Here is a 20,635-nt window from a genome sequence, read left to right on the forward strand (position 1 = left end):
CTGCCTATGACCAAAGAGTTAGCAGCACCTCAAGGATATCAGTGAGCAAGCAGTGAGGGATGGGGAGGAATAGCATGGTGAGGATAAGAGATGCTGGACCTCAGGGATGGGGAGAAAAGTAAAGTAAAGGACCAGACCTGCTAGGGAAGAAAGGGAAGGGGCAGATAGAGATGCCAGACCATGGGAGGAAGAGGAAGGAAAGGGGATATTAAGACTACTGGATGGGAAAGGGGGTTGGGGTGGGGGACAGAGAAAGAATAGAGAGATGTCAGACCAGGGAAAGGAAGGAGGGGGAAGAGGTTCAAGACTAAGGCAGGGGGAGGGGAAGGGGGAGGGGAAGACAAAGAGGGGAGAGAGATTTCAGACTGGGAAAGAGGATAAAGATAGCAGACCATAGGAGAGGTAAAGAGAGGGAGAAGATGGTACACAGGGATGGAGAGAAAGAGGGAAAGAGGAGAGATAGGGAGGACATGGTGTACAGGGATGGGATGAGGCAGGAGGTGACTAGAGAACAAAAGGAAGTAAGCCAGAGAAGCATAAGAGTTACCATACTGAGACAGACCACAGGTCCCAAAGAGTAGAACAAATTTATGCTGCTTAAATATAGAGGCGGGGCATGGGTAGGTTCAGAGTCAGGGTTTAGGTGGGGCTATTCTAGCACCCGTTACTGTAATGAATGTAACGGGTTAAAACACTAGTATCTAAATAAAAATGTAAACCGTTCTGAGCTCGCCTGGGAGAATGGTATAGAAAACTGAATAAATGAGATTTCAAAATTATAAGTTATGATAGTGTTTAAATGTGATCCCAAGGGCCCCACCTTTCACATGACACCATGGTGCCAAGTGGTAACTAATCGCTTGGCTCCTCATCTCCCCTAGCTAATCTGGCTATTTTAGCTACCCGATGTGAGACAAATCTGGATATTTAGTTTCCCATCATTGTGCAGCAAGTGGAGGGCGTCTTCTCTGGTCTCTGCGAGCTGCTATGGCCTCAAAAAATTTGAAATAAATTGTGATAGGCAATGATGAAATCACAAGATGGCGGAAGGGAAAGAGCCCTTGTCTCCATGGCTGGAGCTGCATGGATGGCCAAAATAACAGCGGAAATTTCAGCGGCCCTGGAAGGGTCGCTGGATCGTAAACTACAACCGGTGCTGGACAAGTTAACGGAGGTGGAAGAGCGGGTAACTGACATGAATAAAGATGTTGTTGCCACTGGGCAGTGCATTGAAACACTGGAGTCAGACACAGGGCAGCTTCATGCTGAAAATCAAAGGCTCAGCACACTCTGTCATCAACTAGCAGACCAGGTGGATGACCTCAAAAATTAGAGTTGTCGCAACAATCTGCTTGACTGAGAATTGGAGGGCTTTTTAGAAAAAAAAAAAAATGTTAGTTAAAGAATGACTAACGGGCGAAGCAAGCCCACTTTGAATAGAGAGGGCACATCAAATGGGGGCCTGGAAAGAACAAAATAAGAAACCGAGGGCAGTGATTTTCAGGCTCCTCAATTATAGTCATAAAGATCTTGTTCCGAGAGCACTTCAAGTTGGCAAGTCACAGAAGGTCTTCTGTTTCCAAGATTATTCAAACAGGATCACAACCATGCGTCTGGCTATGATGAGGACTCCATTTGCCCTGCTTTACCCGGCGAAATTGCACCTTCAATAACAAAGCTAGAGACATTACTTCATGAAGCTTCAGGATGCTATGAACTTTGTAGAACAAAATAATATTTGCAAGGATCCGAATGAGACTGGAGCGGCGATTGGCTTTGTGGTAGTTCCATTCTTCTTACATCTACTGTAATCAATACCCTCCCCCGAGATGATCTGTGGAGTAATAACACAAGCTATAGACTAGTATGTCTGGTGGACTTTCATTGATTTCTTGGCAACATCTAATGTGGGACAATGGGTACCAAACCAGTACACCAGACATGCTGGTTATTACGTATGAGGGTATGAAAGGTGGAAGGGAAGTATAGGTATAGATTTAGAATGAGAAGGACAAGTATGTGAATTCCTTATTATATTTTGTTATCATTAATACTCTTTAGGTTGCTGGATGCTATGTGGTATGGAAGGTGTGGGAATGGGCTGAAGCACAATGCACCAGGGCATCTAGTATGCTGGGATATTGAAGAATGGGTTTGTTTCCCTATCCATAGTCATATTGGGGTTGGGTGCAGGATGGTGGGGAGAGGGATGGGCAGAGATATGGATGTTTCGGGTATCTGCTGGTGGGTCATGAACGAGGCACTATGTACTATAATTACGATGATTAAACATTCTCACTTTCCTGCTCTATGGGGGACAGTGGCTGGGACAATCCCTGTTGGTTTATACGACTCTGCAAAATAACCTTCTCATGCTAGCTTTTGTCCATTAGTTGATGGCCCTCAGATTTTTTCCTGGAACGTGGGAGGTATTTCCTCCCCAGTGAAGAGAACAAAAATTTTGCAGTCTCTTCATAGACAAAAGGCTTCAATAGCAATGCTGCAGGAGATGCAGCAGACGGAACAGGAGCACAGCAAATTGCTAAAGCGGTGTGTGGGGGATTATCAAGAATTTCCTACTGTCAATAAAAAGGCCGGGGTACTTATATTGTTCCATAAAAGCCCAGTAGTTAAAACATTTCAGTTAAGACCCTACAGGGCGTTTTATTATTGCTCTGTTAAGATCAATGGGATGGAGATTTTACTCTGTAACCTCTATGCCCCAAACATGTATGATAAGAGGTTCTTTTGATATATTCTTAAGCCCCTGCTGGAGCATGCTGCTTGTCCGTTTTTGTTGGGGGGGGGGGGTGGAAACTTTAGTGGCGGACCTGTCATGGATAAGTCATTCTCCCACATTGTGGAAAATTGGGATGTCAAAGGAAAAACTACTTTTGTGCAAGACCTTACAGTTGCTAGATATATATGGAGGGCCCTCCAACCACTTGATAGGGACTATACCCATTGCTCAAGAGCTCATAATACTCATTCATGTATTGATTACATTCTTTGCTCAGATACTTTATCAGTGATTGAGGCAGGCATAGGCCCGACAGTTTTAGGCCATGCGTTTGTATGGCTGACCCTAGAGCTCCAGATAACCTCAGCCTCTGCTCCTCAATGGAGATTTCCGCTAGAGCTGAATAAGGATCCTAAAATTTCTTGCATATATACACGCCCACTGATATTATAAAGAAAGTAATGCAAAACACTGCACTGAGCCCACCCTTTTCTGGGAAACTGCGAAGGTAGTTTTACAGGGGGATATAATTGCATATTCCAGTAATAAAAAGCACATTAGACAAAGCCATCTTGACACTGGAGAGACTGTTAATAGCAGCACGCAGAGCTCATGGGCTTCCCCCACTGTGGCCCATAAAGAACAGCTACTAGTTTTATAGACAGAACTTAAGTTGTTACACATGCGGGCCAAGAAGTCAGTGAAATACTACCAGTACCAACTTTATAAAAAAAAGGGGACAAAGCAGGTAAATTGATGTCTCGCTTAGTTCGAGGACAGCAGTCCAACCCACGTGTACAACAATTACGCACATCTCAGGATACACTCACTAGACAAGATGCTGCAATTCATAAGCTTTTTCAGTATTATTATACCAAACTGTATTCAGAGGAGGTTGGAATGGCCAGTGTTGCATCTCTCTCCAGCCTGGACTTGCCAAGACTTGTGAAGGAGGCCTGGAGTCTCCTCAATGCTCCTATTCAGGAGGAGGAAATGTAAGCCATATAATATAGCCCATTATACTGTATAAGGCCCCCCTGAATAGATAGGTATAAAGCCGAGTTCTATAAAATCTTGATGGGGGATCTTTCTCAGCCTCTTGTGTCTATGTTCAATCATCAGATCCAAGAAGGGATACTACCCATGTCACTACATAGGACACAGATATTGGTGTTTCAAAATCCTGGTAAAGATCCCACTAAGGTTGAATCCTACCACCTGATCTCACTGCTATGCTGTGAGGCAAAGCTATTAGGCAAGGTATTAGCAAATAGGTTGGCTAAGAGACTGCCTCAATTGGTGGCACTATCTCAGGTGGGGTTCATGCAGGGCAGGACAGTGGCTAAAAATGTGCATAAGATCTTGGGCTCCCTGGATTGGGTCTACCATCAGAAGAGGCCTTCTCTGCTCATCAGTTTTGATGCAGAGGCAGCCTTCAATAGGGTTCACTGGGAGTTCTGTTTGGAGTATTGGAGAAGTAAGGGCTTGGGGGGGGGTTTCTTTAGTGAAGTAGTATGGACATTGTATCATGATCTGTGGGCGAGGATAGGAGTTAATGGAGTTCAATCGTATTATTTTCCTAGGAGATACCCGGTAGGTGTGCCCATTATCCCCCATGCTTTTTGTCCTCACTCTTGACCCATTAATACATGAAATATTGAGCAACCCTGAAATAGTTGGAGTCCAGATTGGGGAACACTCCTTTAAAATAGCGGCCTTTGCAGATGATATCCTGATCCATATCACCCAACCAAAATTATCCGTCTACCCTTCTAGAAAGCTTCCAAGAATATGGAGATTTCTCCAGTTTTAAACTAACTATGGGAAAGTTGGAGGCTTTAGCAACAGATGATAGTTTGTGGGACCAATGGGGGCCTTGTTTCTCTTTGCGTTGTGTGGAAGTCTACTTTAAATATCTTGGCATTAACCTACCATCGAATCCCTATCATCTTTATAAATGTCAATACTCCACCACTTTTGCAGCACACTAAACAGCTGCCCCGCCATTATCCTTGGGGGGATGCCTATCTTTATCCCGCATGACCCTCTTTCCTAAATGGCTCTCTCTTTTCCAAATAGTAACAATCTGGCTAACATCTCGAGACTGAAAATACTTGAGGCAGCTGTTGATCAAGTATTGTTGGTTGGGTGGCAAATCTAAACTTTTCTTTGATCGGCTCTTGGGACCACAGAATAAGGGGGGTATGGGTCTCCCAGACTTAAGACAGTATAACTAGGCATGCCTCTTGCACCATGTACAGGACTGGATTACAGGAGACAACAGTTAATACTCCCCTTCATTATGAACAGGCACTTTTCTCACCTCTACATTTCATGTATCTTTTACAACAGCTACCTAGGGAAGTTGCTTGAAGTCCCCTGTTGGGCTCATTGCAAGTGGCTTGGAAGCATCTAATGCCGATTTTGGGGTACAATCCACATGTAAAGGACCTATTGCCACTACAAGGGAATTTGGACTTTCCCCCAGGATTGTCCTCAAGAGTATATCGTAGTTGGGGGGGCAGGATCTCCATATGGTCTCTCAAGTACTAGATGAGGAGAGTATGATGAAATTCTTCCACGTTGGGAGAGGGCACTTATTTATTTATTCAATTTTCTATACCATTTTCCCAGGGGAGCTCAGAACTGTTTACATGCATTTATTCAGCTTCTCAAGCATTTTCCCTGTCTGTCCTGGTGGGCTCACAATCTATCTAATGAACCTGGGGCAATGGGTATATCCAATTGACACACTATATTGCTACATTGCAGGCGGGTGGGATATGCATAGGAGTGGCCAAAAAACTGAGAAAATTGTTTCAGAATAAGGAGGAGATGCTTTATTCTGTGTCCTGCCTGCATTGGTCCATTTGGACTATTACACCTGCTAGATCCTTTGAAGGTTTGACAGCCAAATGGAATGAAGAACTGGGGGTGGCCTTGGGGGGGGGGGGTCAATGATATATCAAGCGCTTACTCAGATACCAAGGATTATTAAAGGGGCAGCCTGCAGAGAATGTGCATTTAGGATTCTTAATAGAGCATACTTTATAAGAACATAAGAAGTTGCCTCCGCTGGGTCAGACCAGGGGTCCATCGCACCCAGCAGTCCGCTCCCGCAGTGGCCCATCAGTTCCATGACCTGTAAGTGATCCTTTGTCTAAAACCCTTTAATCCCCATTTTTTTCTATCTATACACTTTCATGGTCCTATCTCTACCTCTATCTATATCCCTCAATCTCCGTATCCTTCAGGAACTTGTCCAATCCCTCTTTGAATCCCCTTAATGTACTCTGTCCTATCACATCCTCTGGAAGCGCATTCCAGGTGTCCACCACCCTATGAGTGAAGAAAAATTTCCTAGCATTGGTTCTAAACCTGTCCCCTTTCAGTTTCTCCGAGTGCTCCCTTGTTCTTGTAGTTCCCAATAGGCTGAAGAATCTGTCCCTTTCCACCTTCTCTATGCCCTTCATGTTCTTGTAAGTCTCTATCATGTCTCCTCTGAGTCTTCACTTCTCCAGGGTGAAGAGCCCCAGCCTTTCTAGCCTCTCTGCGTATGAAAGATTTTCCATACCTTTTATCATTCTTGTCACTCTTCTCTGAACCCTCTCAAGTATCTCCATGTCCTTCTTCAGGTACGGCGACCAATATTGGACACAGTACTCCAGATGTGGTCTTACCATCGCGCGGTACAGCGGCATGATGACTTCCTTCGTTCTGGTTGTAATACTCTTCTTAATAAATACCCAACATTCTGTTTGCCTTCTTCGAAGCTGCTGCGCATTGTGCCGTTGACTTCATTGTTGTATCCACCAGCACACCCCAAGTCTCTTTCAAGGTTACTTCCCTCTAGTACTAATCCCCCCATTTGGTAGCTGAACATGGGATTCTTTTTCCCTATATGCATGACCTTGCATTTCCCTACATTGAAGTTCATCTGCCATTTATTCGCCCACTCAGATACAGGCTTACTACTTGACGGAAACGCTGATGTGCAGATGGTGTGGGCAGACCACTAATATCTCTCAAGTTGTATGGAATTGCAAACATGTGAAAATCGTATTTTATATTACTTGGGTAAGCTATGGGGGGTGGTTGTATTTACCTCACCCAGGGGGGGGTAATTTTTGGTCAAGCTGGTAGCCGTCAGGTCTATGGAATAGGGATATGCTCTCTGTTCAATAAGGCATGCATGGTGGGTCACAAATGTATTTTACAATATTGGCTGAAAGACTCCTCACCAGGCTAATGGCATTGGAAAAATCAGTTTCATCTACTGCTGACATATGAGGCTTGGGAGGCTTGCATGACCCCACAACCCAAAAGACAGGCTCCCAGGTCAACAGAGCTCAGAGTTTGATTTTGAATGACTTGGACTTGTGAGACCATTTATGAAGTGTTGAATAATACGATAGAAGTCTACTCAGTGGATACCACAACTGTGTTAGAATTGGTGAAGTGTATTGTAATATGTGGTTTGCATTTATTTTTTGCATAATAAAAACAGATTTCACATAAAAATGAAAATGTGCAGGTGATGTATTAAACCAGACTATATCAAATATATATGAACCCTCTCTTGAGTGGACTTCTGAAGTTCCACTTTGGTTGGAATGTGATTAGACACCATGGGCTGCCCCTGAAGACTTCAATAAACTACTGGGTCTTCCTAAGATAAGCCCGGGGAGAGCTTATGGGTGGGGGAGAAGTGGAATTTGTTTCAGGTTTCAGCTATCTTCAACACTCCTTCAAATCACAGCAGCCCATCTTCAGTCGTTAAACACTGTTCAGTCCATTAGAAAAATTTGTCCTTGCTCAGCATCACTACCTTCATCTGCTGTTTTTATAATGAACTGAACAGGCTGGCGATTGAAGATGAACTGCTGTGATTTGAAGCAGCATTGAAGATTTAAACAGCTATGTTCCAGATAAATTTATAGCTTGTCATGCACATATGCTACAGTGTGTGAGTTGCCCTTATTCACTTTAAGATGGTCTGTATTTTGCATGCTAAGGTAGGACTTTTTTTATGCTAGTGACCTTATATAGCAGTATTTATAGCATTTCTGTTTATTACTGATGAATTTTCTGAGGCTTTTCTCTCCACCTTGATTGAGCTTTGCAGTGTTTTTTTCCTTATGCTGCTAGCCTTCCCCCCTTTTTTCCCAACGATTTAATATGAATTTTCAAATGAATTGTATGCCACAATAATGGAATACCATAAGACAGGAAGGAATGATCTTGATGCGCTGCACTAAGTGGGAGAACCTGTTTGGTTAGCTATTTCATATCATGCACATAGTTGGGTGTTAAAATTGTTAATGGAGGAGTTAAGTGGTCTCAGTATTAGAAGAGAGATGGTGGGGGGGAAGGGACATGGAAGATAATTTTAAAAAAATGAATACATAAAAAGTTAATCTTTAAATGCGTTTATTATATACGATGGTGCGAGCTTGGTCAATTTTTTTTTTTTTTTTATATTCTTAGTCGATGTTTTGCATTCCATGACTCACTGGGGAAAAAAAAAAAACCTTGTTGTAGTAATTGTCAGTTAATGTTTCAATAATGGCCTAGAAGAAGCATGCTGGAGATTATCAGAACACTTCCTATTAATGAGCAGCTAATACCCTTGTACACACTACTCACCAGGGTGATCAAAGTTGAACTGTCCCTTTAGTGCCTTGGCTTTCTGTTCAGCAGTTAAGACCTGGTAGAAGCTGTCCTGGCTCAGCATCACTACCTTCTTCTGGTGATGATCCACCTCATTCTGACCTAGTAGTTGCACAATTTTTGAGCAGACAGAAGACTGGAGTATAGAAAATGAATGAATGACAAAGAACAAACATGTCAGTTAGCCCCTTGTTGCCAAGTCATTTACCATGTCTATTACTACTACTAATCCTCTATAATAAAACCCTAAGCATGCATGCGCACTTAGGGTTTTGTGATCGCTGTGCTGTGTCCCTCCGTGCCGAATTACATTTTGGAACAGGGAGGCAGGGAACACGCCAGCGACTCCCCCCTCTCACCCTCACCCACCAACTGCTGCTCCTCTTTAAAGCAGCCTGTTAAGGTTCACCAGCCGGCTGTAGCGAACCTCGCAGGCCGCTCTCCACCTCGGTAGCACGTTCCCTCCGACACAATTGTTGAAGAGGAGCAGCAGCAGCGGTTCGTGCCAGTGGGCCAGAAGACACCAGGAACCTTGAATGGAGGGAGGGTAAGAACGGGAGAGAGGGAACAGAAGGGGGTCACGGAGCAGGCAGGCATGGCACAACAGGTGACCAGGGGGAGAGGAAAAAGGGGCTGCTTTGGGGAGGAGGGGTGTGCTTGGGGGCAGACAGCAATCATGCTTTGCTCTGTGGGGGGGAACAGAAGGGGGCCACGGAGAGACAGGCAGGCATGGCACAACAGAGAAATACAGGCAGGCAGGGGGCCAGGGAAACGGACAGACAGAAAGAGTGACAGACAGATAGGGGGCCAGCCATCCAGCATCCAAAGAAAGAGAGACAAAGAAAAAAAACCCCAGACATCTACTCTAGCACCTGTTAATGTAACGGGCTTAACACTTATATAGTACTGAAAGATGTATGCATAAGGTTACCAGATTTTCCGTTTGGAAAATCCAGACCCCTAGACCTGCACACCCTCTCCCCCCCATTTGTTCCAAGCTTTTCAAAACCCGGACTACTTGCCGGGTTTTGAAAAGCCATTTGGATCCCTGGATGTCTGGTAACCCTTCGTATGCAGCGCTGTACATTTTTAATTCTTTATTTGATTATTCATTACAGTACATTAATAACAAATATTCATGAATGACCACAGCAAACTCAATATAGAGAACATTAAAGCATATATAAGGCAATTAGTCAACCGTGTCCTAGTCCACATTATCATGGTCGCCAGTATTTTTTAAAAAGAAAGAAAATGAAAATCAATAATAGAAATTAAACTTTCAGCAAAGGTTTCTCTTTAATAAAGTCTTCTAACTGGACTGGCTCATAACACATATTTATCACTTCCATACGATATAAGGCATTTGCATGGAAATTTCAAAAAGAAAGTAGCTCCAACTGGCAGCGCTGTACATTTTGACATTTATAGACGGTCCAGATGCTTCCAACACTGAATTGCATGGCAAAACAAAAACAAAGTAGATCACAGAATTCTTCCCCCACTGTATGTGCATGCATGTATCTTATCTTGTGTGCACTTTATCTGTTTTGTTGGGGATGGGGAGGTACACACTATCAAAGCAGGCCGTGTGTGTTTTGTATATGTTAGTGCAGTAGTCCTCAAAACAATCCTTTAGGCACACCCAGTCAGTTGGATTTTCAGAGATATCCACCGTCTCATGTTTGATTGATCTGCATACAAGAGACAGTGGATGCAAATCTCTTAAGGACTGGGATGAGAATGTGCGTGGGTATTTCCATCTGTATTTGCTCTATGTAGGAGAGGATGAGGATTCCTATTGTTAAATTAAAACATATTTGTGTTTGTATGTTGCAGCTTTTTGAACTGTTTCTCCCACAGAAATGTATTGGAGCATTGAGGGGGAGGATAGTCATTTATCTCAGTGTTTCACAAACATTCCGGCTGGCAGCACGCTAAATCCAATGCCCCAGCCGGAAGGTACCCAGAAGTGTGTGAATATCGATGCGATGATGTCACGCGCATAAGAATTGCCGCTACTTGGTCAGACCAGTGGTCCATCGTGCCCAGCATGTGTGGATGTCCATCTGGCCGCAATATGCTTCGGTGAAGGGATCCGGGAGTTGCGGGGAGAGAGTCATCTGTGCTGGCTGACTTCCTACAGGACTTGCCTCTCGCCATCCTGTAGACAGTCAGCCGGCATGAACGATTCTACTCCTCGCCAATGTCATGGCCCATCTGAAATCTCAGGAAGAACACTGGTGTACCACGACACACAGTTTGCCATACACTGATCTATCTTCTCTCCTTCAATACACAAAAACCTTCACTCCTACAGCACTTCAAGCTACTCCTCCCTTCCTTGACTACAGCAGCATTCCAGTATCCTACCTTATAGACTCAGACTCTATAATGAATATTCACTTTATAGAATGCAATATCAATGTGATTTTAGACGTCTTATATTACACTGAATATATAAATTTAAAGTAGCTTGTATAACTCAATAGAACATCGACACTAAATATTTCCTTTCTATTGTGACGGGGAAGCTCCTGTCACAGTGAAAACTACTGCTAAAACTCCCCAGAATGCAGCACAGGGCTCTGTAGAACCCGGCATGGAGCCAGGACAGCTGGCTCAGCCAAAAGAATGCAAGCCCAGGCAGGTCCCAGCACAGCTGAAGAGCCAGTTAAGGAAGGCTCTGAAAACCACTAATTGCCCCTATCACTCCTTTCCCCAAGTCAGGGAGAAACCTGAGACCAATTTAGAGAGGGGTGGAGTCCGACCCGGGAGTTTGCCTTATAGGCAAAGTCAGTTTGCAGAGAGGGAGAAGGAGGACACAGCTGACTCTGATGAGAGAAGCCAAATCACTCAAGGAGGTTCCAGGTCACAGAGGGTACCTAAGACCCAGCATGAGCGTATGGCAGGAAGCCAGCACCTAAGGAAAGGTGGTACAGCACTTGGGAGGTACAGTGACTGGCAACTTAAACCCCAGAGAGAAGGGTTGGGAAATTATCCCCAGGGAAAGGCTGCAGGTATTCTGGCAGACTTGCAGAGAGGGGGATGGGAAGCACAGCCTGGGGGAAAGGAGGAAACGTTAAGCCAGAGTTCCCATGAGGGTGAATGGGAAATGTGCAGGGTCCTGAGTGATAATATGAGTGAAGAGGACATGGACCTGGGGGAGTACAGTATTTGAAAGTCCTCAGCTACTCTCACGAAGAACTTCTCTCATTGTTTACTTGTTTCACACGGAAGCCAGAGCAGGGCTGGCAAAGCTAATAAGGTGATAAAAATGTGTTAAGAAGATAAAGAGAGCTGAGAGGGGAAAAGGCTTGACGCAAGCCATGCTCAGCTAGAAAAGCCAGAAGGTGTTAAGATCCAGGGAGATCAATGAATCCCAGTGGGGGATACGAGCCAAGGAAGGCATTGAACGGATATAATATTTTGATGTTATAGTATTTTTGCTTTTGATAAGGAGGTGCAATCCAGCTCCTCAGTAAAACACCTGAGACTCACCTGGACTGTAATGTAATAGCGTGCAGGATGCACCCAAAGGACTTTAACCAACCAAGGTGAATGTTTTCTTTTTGCTTCTGTTTTCTTTTCTTTGTACTTTGGGACACTAATAAACCTGGTACTGTTTTTCAAGGAATCCGGTATCCAGGTCTTCCTTTCACCAACATATAAAAGGCGTACTAAAATTCTTGCTTGTGGTCCGGGTCGTAGTTTCCCACCTACTCGGGGACATGCCCGGCCACACTATATAGCGATATGCCGCTTAGAGAAACTGGGGCTCTTTTCCCTGGAAAAGCGGAGGCTTAGAGGGGACAGGATAGAGACTTACAAGATCATGAAGGGCATAGAGAAAGTGGAGAGGGACAGATTCTTCAAACTTTCGAAAACTATAAGAACGAGAGGGCATTGGGAAAAATTAAGAGGAGACAGATTCAGAACCAATGCTAGGAAGTTCTTCTTCATCGAAAGGGTGGTGGACACCTGGAATGCACTTCCAGAGGGTGTGATAGGACAGAGTACGGTATCAGGGTTCAAGAGGGGATTAGATGATTTCCTGAAGGAAAAAGGGATAGAAGGATATATATAGAGGATTACTATACAGGTCCTGGACGTGATGGGCCGCAACGGGAGCAGACTGTTGGGCATGATGGACCTCTGGTCTGACCCAGCAGAGGCACTGCTTATGTTCTTATAACCCACTAGAACAATGTTTTGGTAGGATGTAAGATTGTAAATACCACAACTTCCAATTTTCAAGTTTATTATATTTTGACTAGTGTTTTAGCCTGTTACATTCGTTACAGTAACGGGTGCTAGAATAGCCCCACCTATACCCTGACTCTGAACCCACCCATGCCCCACCTCTATATTTAAGCAGCATAAATTTGTTCTACTCTTTGGGACCTGTGGTCTGTCTCAGTATGGTAACTCTTATGCTTCTCTGGCTTACTTTCTTTTGTTCTCTAGTCACCTCCTGCCTCATCCCATCCCTGTACACCATGTCCTCCCTATCTCTCCTCTTTCCCTCCATCCCTGTGTACCATCTTCTCCCTCTCTTTACCCCTCCTATGATCTGGCATCTCTCTCCCCTCTTCTCTTCCCCCCCCCCTTTTTGTTCTGGCATCTCTGTCTTTCCCTTCCCCTGCCTTAGTCTTGAACCTCTTCCCCCTCCTTCCTTTCCCTGGTCTGACATCTCTCTAGTCTCTCTCTGTCCCCCACCCCCACCCCCTTTCCCATCCAGTAGTATTAATGTCCCCTTTCCTTCCTCTTCCTCCCATGGTCTGGCATCTCTATCTGCCCCATCCCTTTCTTCCCTAGCAGGCCTGGTTCTTTACTTTACTTTTCTCCCCATCCCTGAGGTCCAGCATCTCTTACCCTCACCATGCTATTCCTCCCCATCCCTCACTTTGTGATCCATCCCCATCCCTCACTGCTTGCTCACCGATCTCCTTGCGGTGCTGCTCTAACTCTTTGGTCGTAGGCAGCATGAGTGAAGTAAACACGCTGCCTCTGGTGACCTGGAAGCTTTCTCTCTGCTACTGTTTTCCGCCTATGTGGGGGCAGGAAGCAGTAGCATAGGAAAAGCTTCTGGGTCACCGAAGGCAGTTTGGTTACTTCACTCATGCTGCCTATGGCCGAAGAGTTAAAGCAGCAGCACTGCGAGAACGGTGAGCAAGCACTGGATTTTGTGTGTGTGTGTGTGGGGGGGGGGGGGTTCGGCAGATAGGTGCGTTGGCAGGGGACCTATAGTCGCCTGCAGCTGCGGCAGCGAATACTTTCATCTCGGCTGTCCCACGCAGGAGCAGCACCCAACCCTCTCTCTGCCTGGCCCTGTTTGCTGTTCCGAGCTCGGGGCAGTTGTAGTCACGCATGCGCGCTTCTTCTGGCCACAGACATACGGAACACGCAAATAGAAGTGCGCAAGCGCGGCTTAGGGTTTTATTATAGAGATAAACTGTCTATTAAGTTCTAAGCAGTTTACCTAAAAAGGTTACTAAAATATAGAATTAGGGGAGACTTACATGGATTATTAAAACCATTAATAGACACTACTGGACACAAAAGGGAAAATGTAAACAGATACATTATATTAAAATAAAAAGCACATGGGAAAGGAACAAACTAGGAGGGTGGAAAAGAGAGAAGAAAAAAAAAAAAAAGCCTGAAGAAATTAATTCTAGGTATGTCATGATTAGGTTTCAAAAAGCATCTTTGAACAAAAGGTTTTAAGACCCGATTTAAACTTTGAGACACAATGTTCTTGTCTGAGGTCAATGGGGAGGGAATTACATGTAAGAGCCCTAGCTGAAAAGATAGTATACGATACCATCCAAAAAAATATTTGGCGCATGGAGGGTATTGTAAGAAGATATCGCTGAATGGATCGAAGCACCCTTGATGTAGTATATGGTGTCAAAAATCTATCAAGGAATGCTGGAGAAAGCACAGTTACTTACCGTAACAGGTGTTATCCAGGGACAGCAGGCAGATATTCTTGACTGATGGGTGACGGCACCGACGGAGCCCCGGTACGGACAATTTTAGAGTGATTGCACTCTAAGAACTTGGAAAGTTCTAGTAGGCCGCACCGCGCACGCGCGAGTGCCTTCCCGCCCAACGGAGGCGCGCGGTCCCCAGTTAGGATAAGCCAGTTAAGAAGCCAACCCGGAGAAGAGGGTGGGACGCAAGAATATCTGCCTGCTGTCCCTGGATAACACCTGTTACGGTAAGTAACTGTGCTTTATCCCAGGACAAGCAGGCAGCATATTCTTGACTGATGGGTGACCTCCAAGCTAACAAAAAGAGGGATGGAGGGAAGGTTGGCCATTAGGAAAATAAATGTTGCAAAACAGACTGGCCGAAGTGTTCATCCCGTCTGGAGAAAGCATCCAGACAATAATGAGATGTGAAAGTATGAACTGAGGACCAAGAAGCAGCCTTGCAGATTTCCTCAATAGGAGTGGAACGGAGGAAAGCTACAGATGCTGCCATAGCTCTAACCCTATGGGCCATGACAGAACCTTCCAGTGTCAGTCCGGACTGAGCATAACAGAATGAGATTCAAGCAGCAAGCCAATTTGACAACGTACGTTTAGAAACGGCATAGAAACATAGGAAGATGACGGCAGAAAAGAGCTACAGCCCATCAAGTCTGCCCACTCTACTGACCCACCCCATTAAGTCTGAGTGCTGATGACTTAGTTCCTTAGCTCGTCCCTCGTAGGGATCCCATGTGGATGTCCCATTTATTCTTAAAGTCGAGCACGCTGGTGGCCTTGATCACCTGCACCGGAAGTTTGTTCCAGTGATCCACCACCCTTTCTGTGAAGAAGTACTTCCTGGTGTCGCCACTAAATTTCCCTCCTCTGAGTTTAAGCGGGTGCCCCCTTGTGATCGAGGATCCCCTGGGAACGAATATGTCGTTTTCCACCTCGACACGACCTGTGACGTATTTAAATGTCTCAATCATGTCACCCCTTTCCCTGTGCTCCTCTAGAGTATAGAGCTGCAATTTGCCCAGTCTTTCTTTGTATGAGAGACCCTAATAGATGTCCCAATCTATTAGGATCAAAGGACTGGAAGAGTTGGGGAGTTGATCTGTGGGGCTTAGTGCGCTCTAAATAGTAAGCTAAAGCACGCTTACAGTCCAAAGTATGCAAAGCCTGTTCTCCAGGATGAGAATGAGGTTTTGGGAAGAATACAGGCAGGACAATCGACTGGTTGAGATGAAATTCAGAGACAACCTTAGGGAGAAACTTTGGATGTGTATGCAGAACCACCTTGTCATGATGAAAGACTGTAAAAGGTGGATCAGCAACTAGTGCATGCAACTCACTGACCCTCCTGGCAGAGGTGAGAGCAATAAGGAAGACCACTTTCCAAGTGAGAAACTTGAAATGAGCTGTAGCCAAAGGTTCAAACGGAGGCTTCATTAAGGCAGAAAGAACCACATTAAGATCCCAGATTACAGGAGGGGGCTTGAGAGGTGGTTTCACATTGAAAAGTCCCCGCATGAATCTGGAAACTAAAGGATGAGCCGAGAGAAGTTTCCCATGAACCGGCTCATGAAAAGCAGAAATGGCACTGAGGTGGACTCTGATGGAAGTAGACTTGAGACCAGAGTCAGACAAAGAAAGAAGATAATCCAACAAGGTCTCAACTGCAATCGAAGTGGGATCATGATGATGAAGAAGACACCAGGAAGAAAACCGAGTCCACTTTTGTTGGTAGCATTGAAGAGTGGCCGGTTTCCGAGAAGCATCCAGAATAGAACGAACGGGCTGAGAAAGAAGTGAAGAAGCTGAAGTCAGCCCGAGAGATACCAAGCTGTCAGGTGCAGAGCCTGAAGGTTGGGATGCAGAAGGGACTGTTGATGTTGAGTAAGCAGAGAAGGAAACAGTGGAAGAAGAATGGGCTCCCTGGAACTGAGCTGAAGTAGAAGGAAGAACCAATGTTGTCTGGGCCACTGTGGAGCGATGAGAATCATGGTGGCTTGTTCCCTCTTGAGCTTGAACAAGGCCCGTAACATGAGAGGCAGAAGAGGGAAAGCATACAGGAACAGATTGGACCAATCCAGGAGAAACGCATCCGCTTCCAGACGGTGAGGAGAGTAGAGTCTGGAGCAAAAGTGGGGCAGTTGATGATTGTGAGGAGCTGCAAAAAGGTCTATCTGAGGAGTGCCCCATTGAGCGAAAATGGACTGGAGAGTCATGGGATCGAGAGTCCATTCGTGGGGTTGGAGAATTCTGCTGAGATTGCCTGCCAAGGAATTCTGCTTCCCCTGAATGTAGACAGCCTTCAGGAATAAATGGTGAGCTGTCGCCCAAGACCAAATCTTTTGGGCTTCCTGACATAACAGATGAGAGCCTGATCCACCCTGTTTGTTTATGTAGTACATTGCAACTTGATTGTCTGTGCAAAGTAGCAGAACTTGAGGAGAGAGAAGATGTTGGAAAGCCTTGAGGGCATTAAACATCGCTCGGAGTTCCAGGAAATTGATGTGATGTTTCTTTTCCTGAGCAGTCCAAAGGCCCTGAGTTTGGAATTTGTTCAAGTGAGCCCCCCCAGGCATAAGGGGAGGCGTCGGTGGTGATGACTAGTTGATGAGGAGGCAGATGGAACAGGAGGCCTCTGGAGAGATTGTAAGATTTCAACCACCATTGTAGAGATTGACGAAGAGATGATATCACAGATATATGTCGTGAGCAAGGATCCGTCGCTTGGGACCACTGGGTAGCTAGGGTCCATTGAGGAGTGCGCAGGTAAAGACGTGCGAAGGGGGTGACATGAACTGTCGAGGCCATGTGACCCAAGAGTATCATCATTTGCTTGGCAGAGATGGAGCTGACAAAGATATTGAAGGGTCTGAAGACGGTTGGATGGAAGAAACGCTCTCATGAGGACTGTGTCCAGGACCGCTCCTATGAACTGAAGTCTCTGAGTGGGGATGAGATGTGATTTGGGTAGATTGATCTTGAACCCCAGAACTTGGAGAAATAGGATGGTCTGGTTGGTGGCATGTAGCACCGCTTGAGAAGAAGTGGCTTTGATTAACCAGTCGTCGAGATAGGGGGGAAGACCTGAAGATGATGAGAGCGGAGAAAAGCAGCCACCACAATGAGACATTTGGTGAACACTCTGGGAGAGGAGGCAAGACCGAAGGGTAACACCTTGTACTGGTAGTGACAGCGATTGATCATGAAGCGGAGGTACTGTCTGGAGGCCGGATCAACCGGAATGTGAGTGTATGCCTCTTTGAGATCGAGGGAGCATAGCCAGTTGCCCTGAGTGAGAAGAGGGTAATGAGTGGCCAGAGAAAGCATTTTGAATTTTTCTTTGACTAAGCATTTGTTGAGATAGCGAAGATCTAATATGGGTCTGAGATCTCCGGTTTTTTTGGGAACCAGAAAATAACGGGAGTAGAATCCCTGCTCCTTCTGATCTAGAGGAACTTTCTCTATTGCGTTCAGAAGAAGGGATTGGACCTCCTGAAGGAGGAGGGAGGACTGAGGAGTGTTCAAAGCAGACTCTTTGAGGACTTTGGGCAGGAAGAGTCTGAAAGTTGAGAGAATAGCCGTGGCGGATGATGTTGAGGACCCACTGGTCCGAAGTGATGATCTCCCAACAGCTGATGAACAGAGAAAGACGTCCTCCTATGGGTTGAGGCAGATGGGTGGATGGTAGAATACTGGCTATGTCCTGGAGAATGCAGTCAAAAGGGTTGGGTAGACTTCTGCTGAGGAGGAGGCTTCACCTGTTGTTGCTGTTGCGCACGAGGTGGTTGACGTTGTTGCTGACGTTGGCGTCTAGGTTGCTGGGGAACCGATGGCAAGGGTCTAGCAACATAACGGCGTTGATAGGCTGATTGTTGCCGAAAAGGCCGGGCAGGTGGAGTCTTCTTATTTTTAAGAAGAGTGTCCCAGCGAGTCTCATGTGCCGATAATTTTTGTGTGGTTGAGTCAAGAGAGTCACCAAAAAGTTCATCCCCTAGGCACGGAGCATTAGCCAGGCGATCTTGATGGTCGACATCAAGTTCCGATACTCTCAGCCAAGCCAGGCGCCGCATGGCAACAGACATTGCCGTGGCTCTTGAGGTAAGTTCAAATGTATCGTAGATTGAACGTACCATGAATTTCCGAAGCTGGAGAAGGGAGGAAGAACATTGACGAAAAGCAGATTGTTTGCGGTCAGGTAAGTATTTCTTAAAAGAAGCTAAGTTCTGAATCAGGTGCTTCAAGTAAAAAGAGAAATGAAAGGCATAATTACCTGATCTATTTGCCAACATAGCATTTTTGGTACAACCTTTTTCCAAATTTGTCCATGGCCTTTCCTTCTCTGCCAGGAGGGACTGAGGCATATATACTAGATCCCGCAGACTTTTTGAGAGTAGACTCCACTAATAATGATTCGTGCGGGAACTGGGGTTTATCAAACCCTGGGATGGGGATAACCTTGTATAAGGAGTCTAACTTACGAGGCGCCCCTGGAATGGTTAAGGGAGTTTCTAGGTTCTTATAGAAAGTCTCCCGTAAGATATCATGGAGGGGTAACTTCAGAAATTCCCTTGGAGGCTGGTCGAAATCCAATGCATCCAGGAATGCCTTGGATTTTTTGGACTCAGCCTCCAAGGGAATTGAAAGAGACTTGCACATCTCCTTCAGAAAAGTAGTAAAGGAGGAATTGTCTGGTTTAGAGGGTGGATCATGTATAGAAGGATCCTCCTCACCAGAAGAAAACTCACCTTCAGAGTGTAGTGGCTCTTCAGAGTCACCCCAGAGGTCAGGATCCCTAACTTGAGAACTTCGATCTTCGGGAATCCGGTGTCGAGGGCTCAAGGTGTTGGGATTTACGCACCGATTTGCCCGACCGCAAAGAAGCGGTATCGGGAGAGGTTAAGGGCTGCTATGGTGCCGAAGTTTGGACAGCCTGATGAAGAGCTCTCGGTTCCGGTGCCAGTACCGGCATGGAAGTTGAGGAAGCTGAATGGACCGGTACCGACAGAGTGGAAGCGGACAATAGAGGTTGTTCCACTGGCGGTACAGACCGGACCAGAACTGGAAGGTTCGGTGCCAAGAGAGCAGGGAGGAGTTGCTGCAACTGCTCTTTAAGCTGCACCTGAAGGACGGCTGCAATATGCTCGTCCAAAGAAGGCACCGGTACCGCTTTCTTTTTCTGCGGTACCTGTGGTGCCGCTCGACGCCCAGAGGATGAGGAGGCAGATGAAGATGCACTCACCTCTATGGGGGCGGAGCGTTTGCGCGGGCGCCTCGTGGTCGGCAGGACTGGACTCGCTGCCACAGCGACCGGAGGGCGCTCGAGCGGGGAAGGCTTCTTAGCCGGCTTACCTGACTGGTGTGACGCCGGAGCGGTATCACGCGGCGTCGAGGAAGTCGGTGCCGATTGCGAAGGAGCTGATGCCGGTGTCGATGCCGCAGAATCAGCCATCTCAGCGCCGAAAAGTAATTTTTGTTGAATTTGTCGATTTTTCAACGTGCGTTTTTTCAAGGTAGCACAACGGGTGCAGGTGGAAGCCCTATGATCCGGACCCAGGCACTGTAAACACCAATTGTGCGGGTCGGTCAAAGAAATGGGCCATGCACACCGTTGGCACTTTTTGAACCCTGGCTGAGGGGGCATGAAAGTAAATACGGCCTCTGCCAAATCGAAAGCCGAGGCTTCGATGATGGCAACAGGCCCCGCCGGGGCGAACCCGAGAATAATAAAAATAAAGTTTTGGGGTTTTTTTGACAAAAAAAGTAGAAAAAAAGAAAAGGAGGAAGAAACTCTTCCGATACAAAAACCGCGCGAGCGGGAAGGCAAAAAAAGGGCTTTTCAACGGCCATTGAAAAGAACGCGTCTTCTTAGCTCCGCGGAAACTAAAACTGTGGACCGCGCGCCTCCGTCGGGCGGGAAGGCACTCACGCGTGCGCGGTGCGGCCTACTAGAACTTTCCAAGTTCTTAGAGTGCAATCACTCTAAAATTGTCTGTACCGGGGCTCCGTCGGTGCCATCACCCATCAGTCAAGAATATGCTGCCTGCTTGTCCTGGGATAATGATCTAATTGTACCTTGAAAGTAAGGAATAATATCTTAAATGAAATCCGGTGCACTACTGGCAGCCAGTGCACGTCTTGAAAGTTATAATATGATATTTTTTAGCTTTGTAAATTAACCACCGTTTTCTATATGATTTGATCTCCTTCTGCGTGATAAGGAAGAGATTAC

The 20,635-nt window shown here is 46.0% G+C and overlaps 1 protein-coding gene across 3 annotated transcripts in view; it reads right to left on the reverse strand.

Moving 5' to 3' along the window:
- The window catches only part of UCK2 (uridine-cytidine kinase 2), a 148,011-nt gene that overhangs the window by 55,049 nt on the left and 72,327 nt on the right, over positions 1-20,635 (reverse strand). For all 3 annotated transcript variants that reach the window (XM_033962174.1, XM_033962176.1, XM_033962175.1), the window contains exon 2: positions 8,387-8,546. In XM_033962174.1, coding sequence (XP_033818065.1) covers positions 8,387-8,546 — 160 coding nt within the window. The remainder of the gene's footprint in view (positions 1-8,386; positions 8,547-20,635) is intronic.

The sequence above is a fragment of the Geotrypetes seraphini genome, chromosome 10 (assembly GCF_902459505.1).
Source record: "Geotrypetes seraphini chromosome 10, aGeoSer1.1, whole genome shotgun sequence".
Taxonomy (NCBI): Eukaryota; Metazoa; Chordata; class Amphibia; order Gymnophiona; family Dermophiidae; genus Geotrypetes; species Geotrypetes seraphini.